This window comes from Balaenoptera musculus, chromosome 4 (assembly GCF_009873245.2).
Source record: "Balaenoptera musculus isolate JJ_BM4_2016_0621 chromosome 4, mBalMus1.pri.v3, whole genome shotgun sequence".
NCBI lineage: Eukaryota > Metazoa > Chordata > Mammalia > Artiodactyla > Balaenopteridae > Balaenoptera > Balaenoptera musculus.
Genome location: NC_045788.1, coordinates 49407444 through 49428540, shown reverse-complemented (window position 1 = coordinate 49428540; position 21097 = coordinate 49407444). Strand labels below are relative to the sequence as shown.

At 42.3% G+C, this 21097-nt stretch overlaps 1 protein-coding gene across 4 annotated transcripts in view; it reads left to right on the top strand.

Annotated features, from left to right (window-relative positions):
* The first annotated feature begins 357 nt into the window (after positions 1-357).
* Positions 358-21097, top strand: part of TNIK (TRAF2 and NCK interacting kinase) — a 407791-nt gene continuing 387051 nt past the window's right edge. For all 4 annotated transcript variants that reach the window (XM_036850972.1, XM_036850970.1, XM_036850971.1 and 1 more), the window contains exon 1: positions 358-745. In XM_036850972.1, coding sequence (XP_036706867.1) covers positions 689-745 — 57 coding nt within the window. In that variant the 5' untranslated portion in view covers positions 358-688. The remainder of the gene's footprint in view (positions 746-21097) is intronic.

Here is a 21097-nt window from a genome sequence, read left to right as displayed (position 1 = left end):
ATGCGACTGAAGGGCCATTTTGCTGCAGCGCACGAATTGGACACACAAAAATAAAGTCCCCTTGTCCCTACGATAAGCACGGCAGGGTTCAGGAACAGCTCTTTAAATCCAGCCCGATTAGCCCGCAAAACCTGGGCTGAAAGGGTGCGCGCCCCTCCCCCATCCACGTTGGTGCAGAGGGACCGGGTCAGGAAGCGCGGCCTCTCCCCAGTAGGAGACCACGCCTCCTCCGCCTCTTCCCCCCCGCCCCCTTTACTCCTCCCAGGAAGCGGTGATAGACAGTTCTGTGTGGTTCTCCACCCCCACCCCCCCCCAGCTGAGTGGAGGAGTTGATGTGTCTCATTATAACAGCCAGTGCAGCCGCCATCCACGCACAAGCAAAGAAGCATGTCCCATTTAAATACACCCACGCAGCCCCAGCGCCCTTAGCTGCTCAGGGCGCGCAGCCCACACGCACCGCGACTCCGGGCTTGGAGATCCGCGCAGAGGCTGGGCTCCCGGAGCCGGCGGACTGACGCGCGGAGGATCGCGATCAGGCGCTGTGGGGCCGGGGTGGGCGGGGGAGGCTGGGCCCCGGGCCTCTGGCGCGACACCCGCATGAGGACGCGAGTGAAATAGACCGAGGTGGAATTTTCAACGGGGAATCTTCGGGGTGGTTTTGGTCCATTTCTCCCGCGAAGAAGTCGACATGGCGAGCGACTCGCCGGCTCGCAGCCTGGATGAAATCGATCTCTCGGCTTTGAGGGTGAGCGGAATATGTTTTCTGATTTCTTTCCAGTGTTTTGGGTCAGGGTGAATGGGCTCGGTGCGTGGAACTGGGGCTCGGGCTGGTGGGCAGAGGCGGGCGAATGCGGCGCGAGGGAACCTGGATTCTCGTTTAGATTCGGGTGTTGCTGAGGTGCTCTTGGCTAAGCACCCACAGCAGGGGCTGTGCGGTACGTGTCCTCCTTTGGTGGCAGCCAAAGCTCCCCTGAGAACTCGTGGAGCTTATACCAGTTTCATCGTAGACCGGTGTAAGAGCATTAAAATGAAAGGCTCGTGTGTGTGTGCGTGCGTGTGTGTGTACACAAGCCCCGGGTAGTCGTCTAGTGCCAAGGCTCTAGACCCCACTGTCCCTTTCTGCAAAAAGAATAACAACAGCGCGAATGAAGGCACTGGTCCCTCACGTTTTCTAGCTACCTGCTAGATGACATTGTGAGCCTGGCTGTCCCCGCGAAGCCGAACCTGCCGCTCCAAGGGGGCAGCTATTGCTATGCTGGTCTTGTAGCTGGCAACTGCCTCCCCTTCCCCCCCTTTTCTGCCGTCGGCGCCCCGACTCCCTCTCAGCGCTCTCTTAAACGCAGGTCTGCCGCTCACCTTTATTTATCGTTTTAACTCAGCCCTGCCTGTGCTTTCTGACTTTGTGGCTGTGACATTTCAGTTTTATGGCTGAACTTAAGCAGGTGAAAGGGATGTGTTCTCTGATTTTCCCCAATCAGGCCGGAACTCCTGGGAGTGTGAGTGAGTGTGTGTGTGTGCGTGTGTGTGTGTTTTTTCTGTGTCTGTGGCTAGTCCTTTGTAAAGCACCTACCCCCACCCCCCTCCAGACCCCCTGGTTTGCATTTACCCTCACGTGAATTGCTTCAGACGCCGTTTCATTGTATTGACTAAGACATCACTGATATAGAATCCATTTTGCTGTTGTTTTGAGATCGAAATACCAGGAATCCTAGTGCAGCCTCGACGCCTCCCCACCCCCCAAGCCCAACACACTCCTTCGGGGAAGGGGGCAGAGCTTTCTTGCGATGTTAATTAGATGCTGCCTGCCTGGAAGCGGGGGGAGGGGTGTGGGTGGCAGCAGCAGCGGGGGTCTGAGAAGGATGGGCTACCAATCTTAGCACGGCTTTTTCCTCTCTTGAACTAAAAATAAATTTAAAAAAAAGCGATTGTATATACATGAGGCAGGGAGGGTCGGTGAGACCGAATTGATGGTAGCTCTCAACACAGAGACAGGCAGGATGGGTGAAGCTTGGAAGTTCACACGCCCTCCTGAAGAATACATTGTTAGATGCTAAATCTTGGGGTTGTATACCTGAATCTTCAGTACTTGCCTTGACATTGCCTTCTTCTCCACTGTTATTTTAAAGAACTACCTTTATGGTCAAAGTGGTACTTTTTCTTTAGTCTCGTTAATCCTCTCTCTCCTGACCTACCCTCCTCTTTTTAACTCCTCCCCCCCTTCTCCTTAATCCTTCCATCTCAGAGGTGAGGTTTCTGGGAGGCAGCCAAGGGGCTGAGAAGGAGCAGAGATGCCATTTGAAATGGCTTTTTTTGATAGTTGGTTAGCAAAAGCTCATTCATGCGTTATTACAGTAAGCTATTTCCTTGGCGCCGAAAGGCCACATTCAGAACCCGCTGCCCCCTGGGCAGCTGGGGGTGGAGGTTGGTAATGGGGTGGGTGCTTTGGCCAAGTCTGTGGCTTCCTGCTTTACAGACTGTGTGTGTTCATTTGCCCTACTTTCTGTGCTGGGAGTTTCTGCCAGCGGGTTAATCAGGTGGATGGATGGTCCAGACTTCAGGGTAGAGGAAAGTGGCAAAGCTGGGGAGGAGGACGGGGCGGGGGGATGGGAGTCTGAACAATGGGCAAGTCTTGCGATTTCCCTGAGCCGGAATCTCAACGTCGCTTCTTTAATGGATAGCACTCTGATACGATTGTAAATTGGGCTTGGTCTGGAGGTGTCCCTTGTGGGCTTTTTCCTGGGGAAGGTTTTCAGAGATACCCAGAGCTTGCAAGCTTATGAGCAACCACAAGGGCTCCTCGGCCGACCTGGAGTTCGATTCACACCTGGGAGATCTGCGCTCGGGAGATCAGTATTTTGAAAAGATATCTTTGCACAATTCACTGAAATTGCTCTTTGTGGCTTGGGCTTTAGTGCTTTGCCACTGTATTTCTGCCTGCAGGAGGTGTGGAAAGAGGGAGGGCTACAGCTTCCAGCTAGCCCAGGAGATGGGGAACTGCTAGCAGGATGACTTAAGTGCAGGTGTGGGGACAATTGCCTCCCGGAGGTCAGGGGTCTGCGACCAGTCTTGTGGTGGGTGAGTTGTGCAGGCCTGGAGCTGAGTCCAAAGGCCACAGAGGTAATCTCCACAAATCAGAGGGCAGATGATCTTTTTCTGTTTTCCCAGATTAAGAGAGATGGGCTCATGCAGGTGAGAGGTCTCATTTGTTCCTAAACCCTCAGGAAAGCCTGCCTGCTGAGAACTTCCTGGGGAATGCCTGACCCCTGAAATGCAGCCAAGGTCAGTGGCATCTAGGATAATTTACTGCAGCCTTACCAGTCCCTTGCTGTTTTGGTGGCTCTTTACACAATCAATGCCCTTTTTGTAAACTCTGTGCTCAATGCATTAAAAGCAGATCCTGTCTGGAGAGGCCTTTATCCTTTCTCACTTTGGGGGCTTATTGTTCTCAGCCAGTGATCCCAGACTGGACCCAGTCTAAATTTTCCCCAAATAGCAACAATGCATAATTTAAACCAGAACAACCAGGGAAGCACTGATCACTTAAATTATGCAAGATTTGGATGGTGTTAAAAAGTAAGAAAAGAGAGGATGGTTAGAAAAGAGGTGATCTGAATCCAGTTTTATTAGTCCTGATTTTTAGAGCTGTGGAGATGAACTAAGTCTTGAGGGAGAGGAATGATTTCATAGATTTAGAGCTGGAAGAGAATTGTAGAACACTTAGCCACTCCTTTCATTTAATACGTGGGAAGCTGTAGCCCAGAGAGGTCAAGTCTATTGCCCAAGGTCACACAGCCCCCTCCCTGCTTGGAGGTGGGGTGAGTAGGGAAGGGGAGAAGGGTGGTTTGGGGAGAGGATATAGGTTTCCTGACTTCTCATTCAGTGCTCTAAGTCACATTGTCTGTGGCTAAATCAGATATCAATAATACATTTTCTGCCTGAGCACAAAAAAAATGGCAGAGAGGAATTAGTTCACCAGGGTCATGGAATTTTATTTAGCAAAAATAGAGAAACTGCTTTATGCAGGTAAGCTCATAAAACATTAAACCATGGAGCTTTAAAGTATCTTTGGAATTCATCTTGTCCAACCCCTTCAATTCCTCCTCTGCAGGCAAATGACTGTCTGAATCATCTAGGACAGATGGTTGTCCTGCATGGTAACCTCTCTCTCCGTAACCCTTTTCCATCTAAACATATCTCAAGGGGTTGGTCTAGACCTACACATTATTCAGATGTCTCTGCATGCAAGGTTTATAGAGTTCTATGTATGTTTTGTATAATCTATGTGGATACTTTTATTCTACATAGTTTTACGGATATAAACTATCCATGTGGGTGTATGAAATGTGTGTATACATACATAGGCTATAGAAAACAATCTACTCATTCAGATGCAGGGCTTGAGTCATTCTTCCTTCAAGATATGACAGTATTAAAAGAAATGAGATGTACCACCAGTATGCTTTATTGCATAGGAGGTGAGGTCAGCCCAGAAAGCTTTTTGGAGATTAGCATACATCTGAATCTGAGCACCATGGCTGTCCTTAGCTTGGCCCACAGAGGAAGGCAGTCAAGGCCAAGATTGGCCGCTGCTGACTTCATACTCTTAAGTTTCTGCCAGGACTCACACTCACTTTTCTATTTGAACAGAATTGGATGACCTCTGCTTGTCTTTCTCCCTCTACCCCTCACTCCCTGCTGGGCCTAGATATTTCTTTCTCCATTGAAACCTAGGTTTAAAAATTGACCTCATCTGGAAGACTTGCATGCATTCTTCCTGCTACGCTTTTTACGTTTGTATTATAAACGGTATGGGGTTTTCTTTCTACCTGCTCGCTAAACTGTGGGCTCCTTGGGGCCAGAGGCTAGGTCTCGTTCATCTCTGAGTCCATAGTCCCAGTTAGTTGAATAAATGAATGAGTTAATGGAGTGGACTGAGCACTGGGTTCTGTGTCCATGTCTTAATAATTCTGTGACTTTGGATCAGTCCTTTGTCCATAATTAACTCAAAAATGGGAATGATCACAACTGCTTGCCTTCCTCATACACAGGTTTCAAAAATCAATAAGTATTTATGGCAGTGCTTTGAAAACTGTAAAGCACTACACAGATATGCTATTCCATGACTGAATAGAATTTTATGGGAAACTTGATGCCACCAACATTTGATCCCAATGATTGTGTGTAACAGAAAATGATCCTGAGAAAAAGATGTCAGGAGGTCGTGCATCTTTTTAATAGTACTTTTCCTTTGAATGTATCAGTATGGCCTTATGTTGACCTCTCATGGTCTCTGTCTGACCCTCTGATGGCCTGGGTTGACCTTTGCTCGAGGTGAGTTCAGCCCGGAAGCTTTTTGGAGATTAGCATATTTCTAAACCAGTATCAAGTATCAGCATTATTCATTAAAAACTTTTTCTTTTCTTTTTTTTAAGACTTTTTCTCCTCTTTATGGATTAACCATGATGCAAATAAAAACACATTTATTGTGCCTGTGCCTTTTCAAAGTTTGTGTGTGTGTGAGGTGGGGCAGGGAGTGGGTGCCTGAAATGATACACTACTAGTCCAGTATTTAAAACCTTCTGGTCAGAGGTCTCATGGGCTTCAAGAAATCTTGAAACATTAGTAATTCATTACCCCAGAGCAATTAATTAAATTTGGTCTTAAATGAGAATTCAGTAAAGTTGCATGAATTGCTAAGATAATGGTATCTTAAAATGATAATAGCATAACAGTTTTTTAATTAGATACATGTGCTGTTTTTTAGAGATATTAAACAGGTGTTTTCTTTGCCATGACGTTGCCTCATAATAAAATAGGGTGTAGTGGTAGTTACCAGAACATCAGAGAAATATGTGTAATCATTTTCAGTATTCATTATTAACTGGAGTAATCTTTGTACAAAAGCTAATATAAGTCATGGTTTGCTGTTTGCCAAATTATTGACTTAGGAGGTCATGGAATATTTTGTTGATGAAAGAATACCCAACACTTTTCCTTTATGGGTATATCACATTTTCCCCCCTTATCAGTAAGGCTCTTTGAAATCTCGTAATTTTGAGTCTTGCTGGTTGGCCCTTTCTTCTTTCTGTGTCTCTGTCTGCCCTGGAATTAATCTTCCGTGCCCTTCTTGTTCTATGCCATTCCTTCTTTCAGTGATAGTGGTTCTAAAGCCCACCCAGCTTTGAGCTACTGTGATCGAATCATGGCAGCCCTGCCCAGCTGAGCAGAATCAGTCTGAGTCTGCGTTTCTCATAGAATTTGGGATAACTTGTGTCTGAAAAATGCTTTCATGTTCAGTCGGTTCTTCCATTTCTGTGGGGCGGGGGAGTAGCTCTGTGAGAAGAGGGCCTGAACTAGCAGCTTGCTGAGAATTCCAAGAAAATCTGGGTGATAGTTTTGAAAGAAATGTTATCCTGCACATAGAAATATAAGGTTCCTAGCGGAGAGAGAGGGAGGACTTAAATAGAAAATGTTGGATGAGTTCTGCTTATAATTTCTTCCATTCTGGTTGGAAGCTTATTTCCCTCTAGAGAAAGATGATTCTCTCTCCACTTTTTTTACATGCCCAGGCTGCCTCTACTTATCTCAAGGGGGTGCCTGGAAATTCTCAAAACACATTTTATTTTACCCCAACCTTAAACATCTTTCCTTAATATCTATTGCCTGGGTCCCCTTGTCTCCAGTCCTCCTGCTGGGCAGCACTATGTTTCTACCACCAGCCTTCTCCTGGCCAGTTTCCCTTGTGCACTGCAGCCACGTTAGTCTTCCTAAAGCACAGTTTCAGTCTGGGTATTTTTTTTTTTAATTAATTAATTTATTTATTTATGGCTGTGTTGGGTCTTCATTTCTGTGCGAGGGCTTTCTCTAGTTGCGGAGAGCGGGGGCCACTCTTCATCGCGGTGCGCGGGCCTCTCACTGTCGCGGCCTCTCCCGTTGCGGAGCACAGGCTCCAGACGCACAGGCTCAGCAGTTGTGGCTCACGGGCCCAGTTGCTCCGTGGCATGTGGGATCTTCCCAGACCAGGGCTCGAACCCGTGTCCCCTGCATTGGCAGGCGGATTCTCAACCACTGCGCCACCAGGGAAGCCCCAGTCTGGGTATTTTTAATTCACGGTCTTCCCTGACTCCTCACAGTCTACAGAACAAAGACTAAACTCTTTACTTCAAGACCAGTTAAAATTCAGCTGGGCCCCGCACCATGCCCTGCAGTTAACGACCATTCCTTCTCACCTGCCATAGGGAACAGCTTCCTTCTCCCCAGGGATGCTCTTTAGGGGGTGACCTACCTTATTCTCTTTTTCTGTACCTACTACCCCAGCACTCAGCATTCCAATGCCACCTTTTCCACCAAATTTGCCCTGATCCTTTCAGAGAGAAATTAGCCCTGATCCTTTCAGAGAGAAATTAGCCCTCTCACTTGTAAATCCTCTCCGAACTGATCTCATAACTTTTTTTTAGACCTCAGAATTTTCTCTCTTGGATTATATTTACTACTAGACAGCAAGCTTCATGAAGGCAATGTGTATTTTTGATTTTCTTAGGAATCCCACCAGGATGACCTCTGGGGCTCCAGGATCCGGAAAATGTAGGTTGGGAATGGGAGCAAAGACTGCTGAATTGTTAAAAGTATGTTTAAATTAAAAAAAGCTTTTTGTTGTTCTCATTATAAAAGCAATGCATGATCATTGCAGAAAACTTGGAAAATGGAGAAAAAACAAAAAGAATTCATGATTCCCAATGATAACCACATATATATTTTGGTATATGGCTTAGTAGTTTTTTCTACACATAGCTAAATGGATAGTTTTAAAAATTAAGATTATGTTGTATATATTATCTACAACCTTTTTAAAAAAACTTAATAATCAGCCATTTTGCATACTCTTAATGTTTTTCTATGGCAAAATTTTTAAAAATTCTTTATCATGGGGAGCTTAAAACTTATGTAAAAGTAGAAAGATTACTGGAATGCTCCTACATTGCTGGTGGGAATGTAAAATGGTGCAGCCACTTAGGAAAACAGGTTGGCAGCTCCTTAAAGTGTTAACTAGAGAGTTACCATGTGCCCCAGCAATTCCAGTCCCAGGTATATACCAAAGAGACTTGAAAACATATATCCACACAAAAACTTGTACACCAATATTTTTAGTAGCATTATTCATAATAGCCAAAGAGGGGAAACAACCTAAACATCCATCAGTTGATGAATGAATGAACAAAATGCATTATATTCATAAGATGGCATATTATTCAGTGATGAAGTGTTGACACACGCTATAACATGGATGAACATTATGCTAAGTGAAAGAAGCCAGACACAAAAGGCCACATGTTATATAATTCCATTTATACGAAATGTCCAGAATAGACACATCCATAGAGACAGAAAGTAGATGAGGGGTTGCTGGAGCTGGAGGAGAGGGGGAGCAGGAAGAGACTGCCAGTGTCCTGGTCGTGGTGATGGTCGCTCAACTCCGTGCATATACTAAAAATCACTTGTATACTTCAAAAGGGTGAATTTATGGAATGTCAATTAAATCTAAATAAAACTATTTTAAAAAGTAGACAGTGTAATGAGCCCCCAAATTAACAATTATCCACTTGTACCCAATCTTATTTTATCTACACCCCCATCCTCTTCCTCTCCCATATTATTTTGAAGCATCATATCTTTTCACTTGTAAATATTTCAGTATTTCTAAAAGATGAACAATCTTAAAAATCACATAACCACAATACCATAATCATGCCTAAAAAAATGTAATTTTTAATTTCTTCATTCAGTCAGTGTTCAAATTTCTAATCATATGTTTTAAGGACCACTTAGCATTTTACTGTGGGGATGCATCATAATATATTTAACCAATTCCTATTGATGAAACTTTTGGCTATTTCCAACTTTTCAACTCATGCAAATAGCGCTTTGGTAATCAAACATCCTTATATATGTCTTTGTACACATTATTTTTATACATTTTACATTATTTATCCTTATACATAAGTCTTTGTATACATCTCTGTTTCCTTAGAATAACTTCTTAGAAGTGCAATTTACAGTGAAAGTTATAAATGATTTAAGGCTCTTGACATTGTTAAATTATCTCCCAATTTCCTGTGAGGTAAGTGTACAGATGAATGCATGAGGCTTGGAAAAATCAATTAATTTACCAAAGGTCGTAAAGCTTCTAAATGGCCGAACTTACGATTGACCTACCCCAAAGCCAGTGCCCATAGTAACTCACATGGCCAGTATTTGACTCATGGACCTTGTCATGACATCAGAATTATCTGATGTATTATCTCCCTGGGTTCACAGATTTCCCAGAAGACTTCCGTTTGGGGCACAAGATCTCTTTGATGAGCATAGTTGTGTTTTAAGTGTTATTTCCAAAATATTTCTTCCTTTGTGATTTTGTTTTTTAAGTAACCAAGGTCAGCTTAGAACATGGTAATTGTTCTTTTTCTTGTCTAAAAACCTGAAAGCATAACATACGTTTTGCGATTAGCAGTGATTTCCTTTTACATTGTATATAAGGTATGTTTATGTTTAATCTGCCATTCTCTTTGGAGAAGTATCCAACAAGTGTGTTTGGAAGGCATGTGGAATCAGGCTCAAAGGTTTCCATTTTTTAAGAATTGAAGACCACTGAGTTTGCGATTATCACAGAAGATAGCAAGATGGGAAGACGTGTTAGAACAGGAGCCATTCTCAAGCTTTTATCTGCCAGATAATTATTAAAATCAAAATCTGGAGTTACACTTTTTTTCAGACAGATATAGATATTTTAAGATCAGAATGGAGAAAATGGAAGATGGAGCTGGCAGCCAAAAGAGTAAAGAGCCCGGTGTTTTTGACCACAGTCTACTTTCCACCTGGTTTATAAGTAAGAAACTTATAACATCAGCATAACTTTGTGGTTTTCAGTCTTGTGGAGGCCAGCTGCCTTGACCTCACTAGATTTTACAACCTAACCCTCCATTTAAAATGCCTATGAATTATTTATACCTAGGGTAAAAATCTGAGCTTCACATGCACATGGTTTCATCATTTCTACTTCTAGGTGGTTTTTTTTTTTTTTTTTGGGCTTCCTGTAATCAAATTATAGCAGTGTGGCGGGTGGAATAGGTTGTAAGCAGTAATTGCAAACTGTATTTAAATAATAACATTTAGCATTTATAGAGCACTTTATATCTCAAAGTACTTGCAAACAATATCTAATTAAATACGCTTTCTGATTATAATCTGGATATAAATGCACTTAAATCCAGAACAGGGTCATGAGAAAAGTATGCATTTGAAGTTAATGCTTTAAAAACCTATGCAATAATTGGAGAGTTAGAGCTTGGGAGTCTGTTGGATTGTTTGCGTACATCCTTTTGTTCAGCCTGATGGCAAGTTTAGATTATATCTGCACCTTATCAATGCCTCTGCTTGATTTCTGACCATTAAGGACTGAGTGTTGATCATGGCTTTGGTCCTTACAGACACTAGAATATCAATAATGTAAATAAGCTTTAAAATGGGCTCCTTCACCACATTTTGTGCCCTGGCCTCAGATGAAACTCCCATTAGTAAGTGAAATGAAGTGGGGTAGTGAGCGGGAGAATGGCTATGCATTGTGGTTTAGTAATTTCTGTCTGAGAAAAATACATTAAACTGCGCAGTAGGATACATCATAAAGAAACGCACTGGAGAAAAGAAACGTCTTTAGTCTCACCATAGTAATGATTTCTTGCTGTTTTGGGCATGTGACTGTGTATTGTCCTCTTGCATGTACATCCTGTGTTGGCAATTTTGAGAGTGTCTGGAGCAAGGACTAGCGTGGCTTATCCAGTAGATAGAAGAGGATTCTGCGGCTGGTTGATTCTCAGTAAATGTGATCCTGTGCATTGTGATTTTCTAAGAGCTGGTTGACAGGTTAATTGCTTAAACAGTGGTTCTCAAAGTGAGATCCTCGTTTCAGCAGCTTCAAGATCATCTCTTAGGTCCTGCCTCTCTGACCTACTGAATCAGAAACTGTGGGGATGGGACCCAGCAGCCTGTGCATTAAGAAGCCTTCCAGGTAATTCTGATGCACTTTAGAGTTTAAGAACCACTGGCCTAAATGTTTAAAAGACAGTTGTTTCTTTCATGTTGGTTCATTCATTCATTCAACAAATATTTACTGAGCGTCTGCTGTGTACCTAGCATTGTTCTAGATGCGGAGGATATGATGATGAAGACGCACGTGAACGCTGTCCTCGTGGACCTTAGTGCCTAATAAATGGGAGAAGTATATGTTAAAGAAATCATACAAATGATTTACTAAATGCAGGTTGCTTTGAAAAAACACAGAATATATCCATAGAAGTTTGAGTTTGCCTGACACTGTTGCAGAGTAGGAAATAGTGATTTATATAAGGTAACTGGAACTTTTTCTTAAGGCTTATGGCTTCAAATTGTGGGAGGCACATACTTTTAAGAATATGGACTTTAAAACTTCACACTAGTATTTTATGAGTATGAATTGTTTGTAAGAAAGGGGAATACTTGAAATGGTATCGAGTATCACCTGATACCATTTCAGCTGATAATCCTGGACTGTTCTTTGCATTGCCTTTTTTTTATTAGCAAGTTTATTCAGAGGCCAGAAAAAGCCCCATCTCCATGATCAGGAAGATGCATCCTTCTGGTGTTAATTTCCTGTTTTTCCCTATGGATCTGTAGGGATTCAGTTTAAAGTCCCAGGAGGTGCTGACTTTTGCCTAGAAGCTGAAAAAAAGAATTGTATTCACAAACTCTTTCATCCCTTCTTTTGTTTGCAGTCTGAAATCTTTGGGTTGTTTATTTTTTGAGACTTGGAAAATGGAATGGGCGTTTGGAATCTAGACAGCAGGTTAGAGGATTTCCTTACAGAGAAATTCCACAGACATTCCTTGTAACAACAATCCCTAAACATCTCTGACCTAGCCACAAAGATGCCCTATGTTGTTATTTAATCTACAGTTCTCAGATAAACACACTGCTTATATTGCATGTGTTTTTATTTGGGGGAAGGTTGACGACGATTAAGGTTGTTAAGGCAGCTTTGTACACAACTTGATAATGAGCATGTATCAACATTTTATTTCATCCTCACTGCTGGGGAAGATGCTTTTGAAAAATTGAATTCAAAGACCCCTCTTGGAACATCTATTTTAAAGGAAAAAGATATGATTAGATAATAATTGGTAGACTGGATATAAAAAGTATCTGGTTGAAGATGATTATGTTTTTTGCAGTATTGACAATTAGGGGGACATATCCAACTTTCTCAGGAGAGGTTTTAATATTATTAAAATGTGCAGCATTTAAATCAGAAATGTTAGTTACTCTTTAGATGGGGGAGTGAATTAATTGCATTATTCAAGGTGTTCTGTTTGGGACCAAGTTTGGGACAGTTTTGTTTCTAGTACTGGTGGTATCTTAGGTTCTGGGGAGACTACGAATTTGAAATGGCTTCTTTGCAGCCATTTGCACGGTTGAAAGTGTCCTTTGAGTTTGGGAATGCTGTGGTTTTCTATTTGAACCCTTAAGACTCTCTTAGAGGCCAGAGACTGGGTAGTCTTATGTTTCATAAGGTCAAAGCCAAGTGTTAGCTGTTCCTAAAAGGCTACCCCCTCTTCTGTTTTCTTTAACTGGTAACTCTAGCACCCGTCAGAGAGAATACAGTTTTCTTTCTGTGCAAACAAATAAATAAAAGCACTGCTGAGCTCTCCTGCAGTTTTATTCCCAGGTGCTGCTCTGGGAAGAAACTGCACATGCTGTTTGGTGGGAACAATATGTATGTTCTCTCTGTGAGTGTTTCAAAGATGTAACTCATGCTGGTATTGTAGTCAGCATTTCTTGAATATAAACAGCTTTTATTTTTGGAGAAGAACAGATGTAAAAGTGTGAAATACAGAAGTCTACACATCTTGGCAGGGGGAAGGGAAGGAGGAGCAGGGTTTCTTTAAAATCATGGTAACCCAATCTTAGTTACTCCTTTGTTTTCCTGAATGACTGAAAATTAGCAGGGGAAATCTCCTGGAACCTGACCAGCTGGGTACCTAAACCTCCACTTAGCTGATTGCACCAGAAAGAGTGCTAACGGGTAATTAGCATAGGTCCTCCTAGGTCTTCATCTCTAGGAACAAAAAGGGTTCCTCCAAAGGAGGAAACCTGTAGGTGAAGAGAGGAGATTGTACACATTCAGTGAAATTTATATGACACTTTAAGTAAAATGTTAGAGAGACAGAGATCCAAGCCCCAGACGGGGTGGGGGTGGGGGTTGTTTTCTAGTTAGGAAAAGTGTGTGTGGAAAGCGTTTGGTGTCCCTCTGTGGTCTCTGAACCAAAGCTCTTGCCAGTCCTCTGGGTGCCCACCCCCTCTTTTAATTTGTGAGTACAGTATGTTTGTAAGAGGTACCTGGGGTTTTCAAAGCAGCAGGGGCATTCCTGTGACTCTTCTGTGTTCCCTTTAGGCCAGGTCTGTTTCTTTTCTTTTCTGGAAGCAGGGTCTCATCTTTGCAGCTCATCACCTGATATAATGCAAGTTGCATCAGATTTAAAGGAATAGTTCCCTGACTTTCTTTCGGGTTCCTGGCTGTGATTGCTGCCTTCTGCAAGTTTCTGCTAGTTTGTAGGATTCACAGTTAAGATTTTGTCCCCTGGGAAACTCTGTTTAGTGTGGGAAACACATTCTCATTTGTCATGGTTCTTGATAACTCTCCTTTGACAAATATTTTTGTCAAATGTTCTATGATTAGGTCTATATAGTTTTTTTTGGTATTGAGTTTTGCTACGAAATGATTTCAAGCATGTTTCAAAAGAACATCTCTGATAATTTCTTTTCTAAATTTCAGTGAAATTTGGAATGTGAATAAATTACAAGGCCACAGGAACTCCCCAGTTCACAGAAATGCTAGTTCCAACCTTATTCAGGCTCTGCTTCATGCTGTAATAAATGTGAATCTGGATTTTAGAATATACTTGAGAATGTGGATAAACTAGAATGCTCATATGTTGCTGGTGGGAATGTAAAATGGTTAAGCCATGTTGGAAAACAGTTTGGCTGTTCCTGAAAAAGTTAAACATAAATTTATTATATGACCTAGCAATTCCACTTCTGAATATCCACCCAAGAGAAATGAAAACATATGTCCAGGCAAAAAAAATTGTACATAGCAGCATTATTCATAATAGCCAAAAAGTAGAAATAACCCAAATGTCTAGCAACTGATGAAGAGGTAAACAAAATGTGGTGAAAGATGATGGAATACTCTTGAGCAGCAAGAAGGAATGAAGTATTGCTTCATGCTACAACATGGATGTGAAAGAAGCCAGACACAAAAGATCATATACTGTATAATTCCATTTACATGAAATGCCCAGAAAAGGTAAATCTATAGAGACAGAAAGTAGATTACTGGTTGGTTAGGGCTGGAGAAGAAAGTGGGGAGTGATTGCAAATGGGCATGCGGGATCTTTTTGAAGAAACAGAATATGTTCTAAAATTGGATGGAGGTAACATGAGTGAATTATACCTCAATAAAGCTGTTAAAATGTAATATGCCTGAGACATTACTTCATAGTTGGACCAGCTCCATACACTATGAGGGCAAATTCCCCAGTCTGGTTACTCTGGTATTTCTAGGAAGGCCTTCTCTTCAGTACCTTGAGGGATGGGGACTCTGGTCTTATCTTCTGCTTTCTACTTACCTTCATGTCATCCCTTCTAGAACTTTATAATTGTTACTGTAATAATTTCCTTCAAGATAAAGTGGATGAGGCCCAGATAACTTATCTCTCCTTCCAAAGAAAGGAGGACTTTGGAGCCAGGACTAGGGTAACTACAGTAGTTCTCTCTTATCCATGGGGGATACATTCCAGGACCCCCAGTGGATGCTTGAAACAGCAGGTAGTACCGAACCCTATGTATACTATCTTTTTGCCTATACACACCTACCTATGACAAGTTTAATTTATAAATTAGGCATATAAGAGATTAACTACAATAAGTCATAATAGGCTCAAAGTGAGAGATTGGTTCAAGATGGTGGAGTAGAAGGACGTGCACTCACTCCCTCTTGCGAGAACACTGGAATCACAACTAACTGCTGAACAATCATCGACAGGAAGACACTGGAACTCACCAGAAAAGATACCCCACATCCAAAGACAAAGGTGAAGCCACAATGAGACGGTAGGAGGGGCGCAGTCACAATAAAATCAAATCCCATAACTGCTGGGTGGGTGACTCACAAACTGTAGAACACTTATACCACAGAAGTCCACCCACTGGAGTGAAGGTTCTGAGCCCCACGTCAGGGTTCCCAACCTGGGGGATCCAGTAATGGAAGGAGAGATTCCTAGAGAATCAGACTTTGAAGGCTAGTGGGATTTGATTGCAGGACTTCGACAGGACTGGGGGAAACAGAGACTCCACCCTTGGAGGGCACACACAAAGTAGTGTGCACACTGGGACCCAGGTGAAGGAGCAGTGACCCCATAGGAGACTGAACCAGACCTACCTGCTAGTGTTGGAGGGTCTCCTGCAGAGGCGGGGGGTGGCTGTGGCTCCCCATTGGGACAAGGACACTGGCAGCAGAAGTTCTGGGAAGTACTCCTTGGTGTGATCCCTCCCAGAGTCCACTGTTAGCCCCACCAAACAGCTGGAGTAGGCTCCAGTGCTGGGTCACCTCAGGCCAAACAACCAACAGGGAGGGAACCCAGCCCCACCCATCAGCAGTCAAGCGGATTAAAGTTTTACTGAGCTCTGCCCACCAGAGCAACACCCAGCTCTACCCACCACCAGTCCCTCCCATCAGGAAGCTTGCACAAGCCTCTTAGATAGTCTCACCCACCAGAGGGCAGACAGCAGAAGCAAGAAGAACTACAGTTCTGCAGCATGTGGAAGGAAAACCACATTCACAGAAAGACAAAATGCAAAGGCAGAGGACTTTGTACCAGGTGAAGGAACAAGGTGAAACCCCAGAAAAACAACTAAATGAAGTGGAGATAGGCAACCTTCCAGAAAAAGAATTCAGAATAATGATAGTGAAGATGATCCAGGACCTCATCCTGGAAAAACAATGGAGGCAAAGATCAAGAAGATGCAAGAAATGTTTAACAAAGACCTAGAAGAATTAAAGAACAAACACCTAGAAGAATTAAAGAACAAACAAACAGATGAACAATACAATAACTGAAATGAAAAATACACTAGAAGGAATCAATAGCAGAATAACTGAGGCAGAAGAAGGGATAAGTGACCTGAAAGACAGAACGGTGGAATTCACTGCCACAGAACAGAATAAAAAAAAAAGAATGGAAAGAAATGAAGAGAGCCTAAGAGACCTCTGGGACATCATTAAACGCAACAACATTCACATTATAGGGGTCACAGAAGGAGAAGAGAGAGAGAAAGGACCCGAGAAAATATTTGAAAAGATTATGGTTGAAAAGTTCCCTAACATGGGAAAAGAAATAGCCACCCAAGTCCAGGAAGTGCAGAGAGTCCCAGGCAGGATAAATCCAAGGAGAAACACACCGAGACACATAGTAATCAAACTGACAAAAATTAAAGACAAAAGAAAAATTATTAAAAGCAACAAGGGAAAACGACAAATAACATACAAGGGAACTCCCATAAGGTTAACAGCTGATTTCTCAGCAGAAACTCTACAAGCCAGAAGAGAGGGGCACAATACATTTAAAATGATGAAAGGGAAGAACTTACAACCAAGATTACTCTACCGGATCTCATTCAGATTCGACAGAGAAATCAAAAGCTTTACAGACAAGCAAAAGCTAAGAGAATTCAGCACCACCGAACCAGCTCTACAACAAATGCTAAAGGAACTTCTCTAAGTGGGAAACACAAGAGAAGAAAAGACCTACAAAAACAAACCCAAAACAATTAAGAAAATAGTAATAGGAACATACATATCGATAATTACCTTAAACATGAATGGATTAAATGCTCCAACCAAAGGACACAGGCTTGCTGAAGGGATACAAAAACAAGACCTATATATATGCTGTCTACAAGAGATGCACTTCAGACCTAGGGACACAAGCAGACTGAAAGTGAGGGGTTGGAAAAAGATATTTCATGCAAATGGAAATCAAAAGAAAGCTGGAGTAGCAATACTCATAGCAGATAAAATAGACTTTAAAATAAAGAATGTTACAAGAGACAAGGAAGGAAACTACATAATGATCAAGGGATCAATCCAAGAAGAAGGTATAACAATTATATATGCACCCAACATAGGAGCACCTCAATACATAAGGCAACTGCGAACAGCTATAAAAGAGGAAATCGACAGTAACACAATAATAGTGGGGGACTTTAACACCTCCCTTACACCAATGGACAGATCATCCAGACAGAAAATTAATAAGGAAACACAAGATTTAAATGACACAATAGACCAGATAGGTTTAATTGATATTTATAGGACATTCCATCCAAAAACAGCAGATTACACTTTCTTCTCAAGTGCGCACGGAACATTCTCCAGGACAGATCACATCTTGGGTCACAAATCAAGCCTCAGTAAATTTAAGAAAATTGAAATCATATCAAGCATCTTTTCCGACCACAACGTGATGAGATTAGAAATCAATTACAGGGAGAAAAACGTAAAAAACACAAACACATGGAGGCTAAACAATACGTTATTAAATAACCAAGAGATCACTGAAGAAATCAAAGAGGAAATCCAAAAATACCTAGAGACAAAATGGCAATGAAAACATGACAATCCAAATCCTACGGGATGCAGCAAAAGCAGTTCTAGGAGGGAAGTTTATAGCAATACAATCCTACCTCAAGAAACAAGAAAAATCTCAAATAAACAATCTAACCTTACACCTAAAGGAACTAGAGAAAGAAGAACAAACAAAACCCAAAGTTAGTAGCAGGAAAGAAATCATAAAGATCAGAGCAGAAATAAATGAAATAGAAACAAAGAAAACAATAGCAAAGATCAATAAAACTAAAAGCTGGTTCTTTGAGAAGATAAACAAAATTGATAAACCTTTAGCCAGACTCATCAAGAAAAAGAGGGAGAGGACTGAAATCAATAAAATTAGAAATGAAAAAGGAGAAGTTACAACAGACACTGCAGAAATACAAAGCATCCTAAGAGACTACTATAAGCAACTCTATGCCAATGAAATGGACAACCTGGAAGAAATGGACAAATTCTTAGAAAGGTATGACCTTCCAAGACTGAACCAGGAAGAAATAGAAAATATGAACAGACCAATCACAAGTAATGAAATTGAAACTGTGATTAAAAATCTTCCAAAAAAAAAAAAAAAGGGTAGCTGCTGCTGTTAATTTTTAAATAAGCATATATACGTGTGTGTGTGTAACTGAATCACTTTGCTGTACACTTGAAACTAACACAACATCTTTAATTAACTATACTTCAATTAAAAAAAATCATCTATATTTTGAACCTAATGGGTTGAACCTGCAGAAGGGGTATTGGAAGGCCTCTGCCAGGGATTTGTGTTGGCCATAACATGTTTGTTTTGAAGGTGTAGCTTGGGTTGTAATGGTTTTTAAGAAGGCACCTGGGGACTTCCCTGGTGGCACAGTGGTTAAGAATCTGCCTGCCAATGCAGGGGACACAGGTTTGAGCCCTGGTCTGGGAAGATCCCACATGCCGTAGAGCAACTAAGCCCACGAGCCACAGCTACTGAGCCTGCGTGCCACAACTACTGAAGCCCACGTGCCTAGAGTCCATGGTCCGCAACAAGAGAAGCCACCTCAATGAGAAACCCGTGCACCGCTATGAAGAGTAGCCCCTGCTCGCTGCAACTAAAGAAAGCCTGCGCGCAACAACGAAGACCCAACGCAGCTAAAAATAAATAAATAAATAAATAAATTTTAAAAAAAAGAAAGAGAAAAATAAGTCATAATAAAATAGAACAATTATAACAATATACTGAAATAAAAATTATGCGAATGCGGTCTCTCTCTCAAAATATCTTGTAGAAATTTAATGCCTTTTCCATCTCAACTAAGCACTTATCACACACTATGGCCATAACTTTTGCAGTCTGAGGTGCAACAGCAAAACTAGTATGAATTTCTTTTTCCTTCTTCACAGTTTCACAGGTAGAAGATTTGTTCTTACCATAGATCTTAGCAACCTCTGCATGCAATTTTTTTTCTTTCCTTATTAAGTTGAGGACTTTCACCTTCTCACTTAAAGGAAGCACTTTATGGCTTCTCTTTGGCAAATGTGAATGACCACCATGGCTAATCTTGCATTATGGGGCCATTATTAAGTAGAAAGGGTAACTTGAACACAAACACTGTGATAATGTGACAGTTGATTTGATAAAGAGTTGGCTACCAAGTGACTAAGGGGCAGATACACTGTTCAAAGGGATGATTCAGGCCTCGGCAAGATGAAGCAGGACGGCGAGATTTCATCACGGGTGCACAATTGAAAACGTATGAATTGTTCATTTCTGGAATGTTCCATTTGATATTTTCAGACTACGGTAGACCACAGGTAACTGAAACCACAGAAACTGAAACTGTGGAGAAGTGGGGACTACTGTATTCCTGTCTGAAACCGTTCCGTACTGAACGACTTTCAAAACGTTTCGGGCTGCGCCTCGTCCCTGTGCTGTCCCTCTGCCTGACTTCTCATCCAGTCCCGACTGTTGACAGGTAATTTGTCTCCCCACCCCTCCCCCAGGGGAGACTGTAATCTCTACAAAGACAGGACCTAGGTTTTGTTTTTCCTCATATCTAATTCTCAATGAAATGATTTCTCATGACTTACAGCCCAAGGCCAAACTCTTTAATTTAGGAAGGCCTTCTATGATCTGACCATTCCTCACTTCTTTACAATATCAGCGGTCACCACTCCCTCTCTACACACTAACCCAGTGATTTTCAAATTGTAATGAGTTGTGGAGTCACTTCAATGGGTTACAGTCAGCTTTGGAAAAAAAATTATTAGAATGGAGTAGACAGATATTACTGTGCATGTACTGTATTGTATATGTGTGTATTTGGTCACAATGTAGAACTGTAGAATGTATTTCTTACAGGGTACCAGGACCAGAAGTTTGAAGTTCACTGCTGCAGCTCAGTCCATAGGAATGCGTGAGACCCATTAGAGGGATTTTCATTTGCAGGTTCTAGTTCAGTAGTTAAGCCGGGGGCCCACAGATCTGTACCTCTGTGGCCCTCCCATAATTCAGATGTGTGTGGTCTGCATTCTAAGAAACTATAACAGAGCGCGGTTGCTAGTTGCTAGCTGATTTAGACCTCTTGTTCATTTATTAAACACCCACTAGGAGATAGGAGCAATGCCACGGCCCTGGACACAGTGGTGGACACAAGAGCTACAGTCCAGTTGGAAAGATGGAAGAGTGTAGGCTGTGGCTTCTTCTGCTTGGGAACCCCCCACCCCCATCTTTGCTCCATCAACTCTGTGATTTTTTTAAATTAATTAATTAATTTGTTTATTTATTGGCTGCGTTGGGTCTTCATTGCTGCGGGCTGTCTCTAGTTGCGGCGAGCGGGGGCTACTCTTCATTGTGGTGCACGGGCTCTAGGCCCACGGGCTTCAGTAGTTGTGGCATGCAGGCTCAGTCGTTGTGGCTCACGGGCTCTAGAGCGCAGGCTCAGTAGTTGTGGTGCACGGACTTAGTTGCTCCGTGGCATGTGGGATCTTCCGGGACCAGGGCTCGAACCTGTGTCCCCTGCATTGGCAGGCGGATTCTTAACCACTGCGCCACCAGGGAAGTCCCTAACTCTGTGATTAACAGCTATTCATCTTTCAAATTTCAACTCAGAAGAGTTAGACATGACTTCTGCTACTTTTTATAAAGTTCAATGACATTGGTATTTGGGTAGAGATTCAAGGAAGATGAGAAGCTGAAAGGAGCTATGATCACTTGAGAAAAGGGATCCGTGAGACCAGAGAAGCTGAGCTCTAGGGGTGACAGTGGGGGACTGAACGGGTCAGTTGTCACAGAGGAATGAGTTGCTGGAAATGACAGTAGACACCATAGCCATGGATCAGCCTCTGGGAGATGTGGGAAAGGAAAGAGGCTTG